The following is a 4,740-nucleotide window of genomic DNA, read 5'->3' on the forward strand; positions in this document are numbered from 1 at the left end:
CCCCAAGGCCCTGTGCGCTGAGCATCCATCAGACTCCTACTGTATGCGTAGGGAACAGCCTCCAGTCTTAACATGTGGGTCCCCCCCCCCACACCCACCCAGAGGAGGGATGACAGGGAGGCCGGCTCCGTCCCTTCCTGGGGGCGCAGCGTCCGTCTCCCAGCGCGGCTGCTCAGCTCCCTGGACACGTGCTCACGGCGGCCGGGGGCCTAGGTCTCCCCTGGGGCAGCTGGAGCCCCACCTGGGGCTTCAGTCTTTTTTCTCCCAGATCTGGACACTGAAACCTAAGATCCAGGGGGCGGGGCCGCTGAGGTGGGGGCGGGGCNCGGGGCCACTGAGATGGGGCGGGGCCGCTGAGATGGGGGCGGGGCCGCTGAGATCCGTCTTCACGTGGCTTCTCCTCTGTGTCTGCGTCTCCTCCTCTGTCTCTTACAAGGACACGTGTCGTTGGATTCGGGGTCCCCTCGTCCGGGATGAGCTCATCTCAGATCTTTCACTTACCTGCACGTGTATCAGACTGAGGGTTTTCTAATGTTTATTTATTTCTGAGACAGAGAGAGACAGAGCGTGTGCAGAGGAGGGGCAGAGACACAGGGAGACACAGAATCCGAAGCAGCTCCAGGCATCTCCCTGGTGTCCTGTCTCCATCTTTTGCTTTTAAGGCTCATGCAACTCCATTGGACCGTCGTGCATATGCAGGGAGAATCTGCTCACTTTCAAGTCGGCTGGCTAGTAATTTTAATTGCATTTGCCAAGTCCCTTCCCAAGAATTCCTAGATTCACACTGGACTCAATAATCACGGGGAGAATAATCTTGGAGGGCACCTTTAGAATTCTGCTGACTACATCCCCCTATATGAATGACTGTCGAGGTTCGTTGAACTATCTTTTAAAATTTTTAATGTTTTATTTATTTCTAGGAGACAGAGAGAGAGAGAGATAGCGTGAGCAGGGGAGGGTCAGAGAGAGAGGGAGACACAGACTGAAACAGGCTCCAGGCTCTGAGCTGGCAGTCAGCACAGACCCCGACGCGGGGCTCGAACCCACAAACCGTGAGATCATGACCTAAGCAAAAGTCGGACGCTTAACCAACTAAGCCACCCAGGCGCCCCATGTTTTATTTATTTCTGAGAGACAGAGAGAGCACGAGCAGGGAAGGGGCAGAGAGAGAGGGAGACACAGAATCCGAAGCAGCTCCAGGCTCCGAGCTGTCAGCACAGAGCCCGACGCGGGGCTCGAACCCACGAACCGTGAGACCATGACCTGAGCCGAAGTCGGATGCGCAACAGGCACCCCTAAATCAGACTGACCTCTGATCACACCTCCCTTATCCCAGCGTCACGAGCCTCGAGAAGTTGGTGTGTGGTCCGGGCGGTGAAGGGGGCCAGTCCAGGAGCGGCTGGGCCCGGACAGGGACGTAACCAGGGCCCTGGGGCCCTAAGCTGGGACTGAGTCACAGAGCACGTAGGGCACGAGGGACGTGTCCACTGGGGCAGACCATCCGCCCACATTCATGCCCACGGCTCCTAATCACCGCTGCCAGGAACTTGGCAGACCCTCCTGGAAGCTCGGGTAATTAGCGCTGTAACAAAGAGGAACAGGAAAACAGCAGTTTTAAAAGAAAGAGGGGCTGATTCCCAGGAAAGTACGGAACGGGTGACCCTGGGTTTGAGGCAGACACAGACACACACTCAGGGAGCAGCAGACGCCGGAGGGGGCCGTCGGGCAGCCTCAGACCACCGACCACGCCCACCCCCCCAGGGCCTGGTGCTCAGGGTGGGGCCCCTTCTGGGGACTATGAAAGCGCACAGAAGCCAGTGCCAGCTTTGAGCTTTGGTTTCTGTTTGGGACACTTCCTCCGAGCGGCGAGGAAGGAGTGAGGAGTGAGGAGCCCGCGGTCCAGACGCACCCTACCCTGCACCCTGACCTGGGACTTTCTCTGCATCCCAGGGGAGCGCCGGCCAGGATGAGGGACCGGAGGAAGGCGGCGGATCTGCGGCTTCAGGTAAGGATGCAACAGGCTGTCACGCACCCTGGTGGCCGCGGGGGTCGGTCCCCACGTCCAGTGCGGCCCACCGGGGAGGGACGGGGGCTCAGATCACAGGTTCAAGGCTGTCTCACCGGGCGGGCCTCCACACGCCTGGAGGGGTTGTTCACACGCCTCTGTCACGGGACAGAAAAATGAGGACTGATGTGTGCGATCCGTTTACTAAACGTGCACAACAGGGGCGCCCGGGTGGCTCAGTCAGTTAAGCGTCCACCTGACTTCGGCTCAGACCATGATCTTGCAGGTTCGAGCCCCGCATCGGGCTCAGTGCTGACAGCTCAGAGCCTGGAGCTGCTTGGGATTCTGTGTCTCCCTCTCTCTCTGACCCTCCCCTGCTCACGCTGTCTCTCTGTGAAAAATAAACATTAAACTAAGAAGCAGAAGAAAACAGAATTTAGAAATATGCACAGCAGGAAGAATTTAGACACACGGACCGGGTTAGCCGACCGACTCTGGGGACGGAAAGGTGACTCAGAGATTGTGGAGACGGCGTCTCCTTCTGGGGGCATGGAACATTCCGGAGCCACACAGATGTGGTGAATGTGCCCGTTGGCCCCCCGAGTTGCATTTTAAAAGGGTGAATGTGGCGTGATGCGAATTCACCTGCATAAAAATATGAATTAATAGGTACATTTTAAAGATCACGATTCCTGCGCGTCACCTGTTGTCTCTGAGGTCCGTGGGCCACGATGCCCGGTGGTGAGGACGCCCAGGACCGTGTCTGGGGAGCCCCCAGCCCCGCACTGGGGTGCTCAGCGCTGGCCCCTCCTGTGGTTGGGCCGCGGGCCCCATCCTGTCTGATGTGCGCAGCCCGGATGCCCCCCCCCCTGCCCGCCCGTCCACTGACCTTTTGTGAATGTCGCCTCAAAGTCTGGTTCTTGGTGAATCCGATTCCGTGCGCACCTGCTGCACATTGAGCCTGATGCCTCCCCGTCTTCAGCCTAATCCCTGTATTACAAAGCCACGACAATCCCTGTATTACTAACCCAAAAGCAATTGCAGATCCTGCCGTTCCCTTCTCCTGGGAGGCGGTTTCTCGGGTGTTGAGATGAGAACACTCCGAGAAGAGTCTAAGGGGAGAAGGTGACAGCCCCTGGTGGGCTCCCTGTTGGGTCCGGTGACCTGGGCTGTGAATGCCCAGCACGACGATCCGGCACAGATGTCCCAGATCTCGTGACCTGATGCGGGCGATTCTGGGGGGCACGGAGAGGTGGCCCCCCAGGGCATAAGTGACGGGTCGGAGGGAGGGCGGGGTCTGTGGGTGCTCAGTCCCTGGGGTCCGGAGGGCGCAGGAGGCTGGCCACCCCGGTGAGGGGCCCGGGGGGCCGGGGGTTCCTGGGGACAGAAGTCCAGCTGGGCGTTGGGGCCGTGCGGCCTGCAGTGACCGTCAGTGCGTCGGAGCAGGAAGCTGGGTCGTGTTGACTTCACCTTGTTAATGACACTTCCTTCCCCAGCTCTGCGCTCTGCACTCCGGGCGCCGTTTTCTCGGTTCCCGGACGCGCCAGGCCCCAGGACCGCAGCCTGGAGGCCTGTTGCTGNGTCTCTGCTTATCGGCCGGTCTGTGTCCCCAACACACCTCTTCCTAGAAGCCCTCCAGCCCCAGAGCCTGCGAACCTGTGTTTGGAGACGGGGGTCTTTCCAGATGTCATGGGCTTCGGGCGAGGCCATCGGAGTGGGGTCCTGACCCAGCAGGGCCTGGGGTCCTGGGCACAAGGGGACACGTGGACACAGACGTGGCCCCAGCGAGAAGGCCTCTTGGGGCAGAGTGGGGTCACCTTCCCTCCTTGGGGCTCCGTCCTGACGATGCTGAATCAGGACACGGTTCCGAAGGAGAATATGAGACTCGGTTCTGGCGGACCCGCAGGGGTGTCTATAGGCGAACGGGACCCCGTCCGGAGTTTTCCGGATACAGAGCAGACCCAAGGGAGGGGTGAGTTGTGTGCTCCCCCAGGGCGGGCAGAGTGGGTGGGTCACCTTCTGCAGGGACCCCGAGCGTCCACACCTGTGTGCACGGCTCTTGCATCACGCGGGCGACGAGAGCTGCGGAGACACCACAGGATTTCATCAGCCGTTAGACGTTATTCCTTCCTCAAATAGGAGTGAGCTTCATATGTGCTGTGGGGGAGGGACAGGGAGGGATCTGTCCCCTGAGGCTGCGAGGGCGGCCAGGACGAAATACCATGGCCTGGGAACTTTAAATTCAGACATTTATTTCTCAACGGTTCTGGGGAACAGAGTCTGAGATCCGGGGGGCGCAGGAGTGTTCCCTCTTTTTTTTTTTTTAATTTTTTTTAATGTTTTATTTACTTCTAGGAGAGAGAGACAGCGTGAGCAGGGGAGGGTCAGAGAGAGAGGGAGTCACAGGCTGAAACAGGCTCCAGGCTCTGAGCTGGCAGTCAGCACAGAGCCCGACGCGGGGCTCGAACCCATGAACCGCGAGATCATGACCCGAGCGAACGTCGGACGCTTAACCGACTAAGCCACCCAGGCGCCCCAGGACACCAGTCACTTTGTATTAGGGTCCACACGACTCAAGGATGACCCCATGTTAATTAGTCACGGTGCCATGACCCCGTTTCCAAATAAAGGTGTCATCGTGAGGCCCTGGGAGTTCGGACTCCAGCGTGAATTTCAGGGGGACAAAGTGGGACTCACCCCAGGTGCTTCTGCCCCCCCCCGCCCCCCCATTTTTA

At 59.2% G+C, this 4,740-nt stretch overlaps 1 protein-coding gene across 1 annotated transcript in view; it reads left to right on the top strand.

Annotated features, from left to right (window-relative positions):
• Positions 1-4,740, top strand: part of IL3RA (interleukin 3 receptor subunit alpha) — a 25,171-nt gene that overhangs the window by 3,021 nt on the left and 17,410 nt on the right. The window contains exon 4 of the mRNA XM_077754729.1: positions 1,951-2,005. Coding sequence (XP_077610855.1) covers positions 1,951-2,005 — 55 coding nt within the window. The remainder of the gene's footprint in view (positions 1-1,950; positions 2,006-4,740) is intronic.

This window comes from Crocuta crocuta, unplaced genomic scaffold (assembly GCF_008692635.1).
Source record: "Crocuta crocuta isolate KB4526 unplaced genomic scaffold, BGI_CrCroc_1.0 scaffold221, whole genome shotgun sequence".
In the NCBI taxonomy this organism is placed as follows: Eukaryota; Metazoa; Chordata; class Mammalia; order Carnivora; family Hyaenidae; genus Crocuta; species Crocuta crocuta.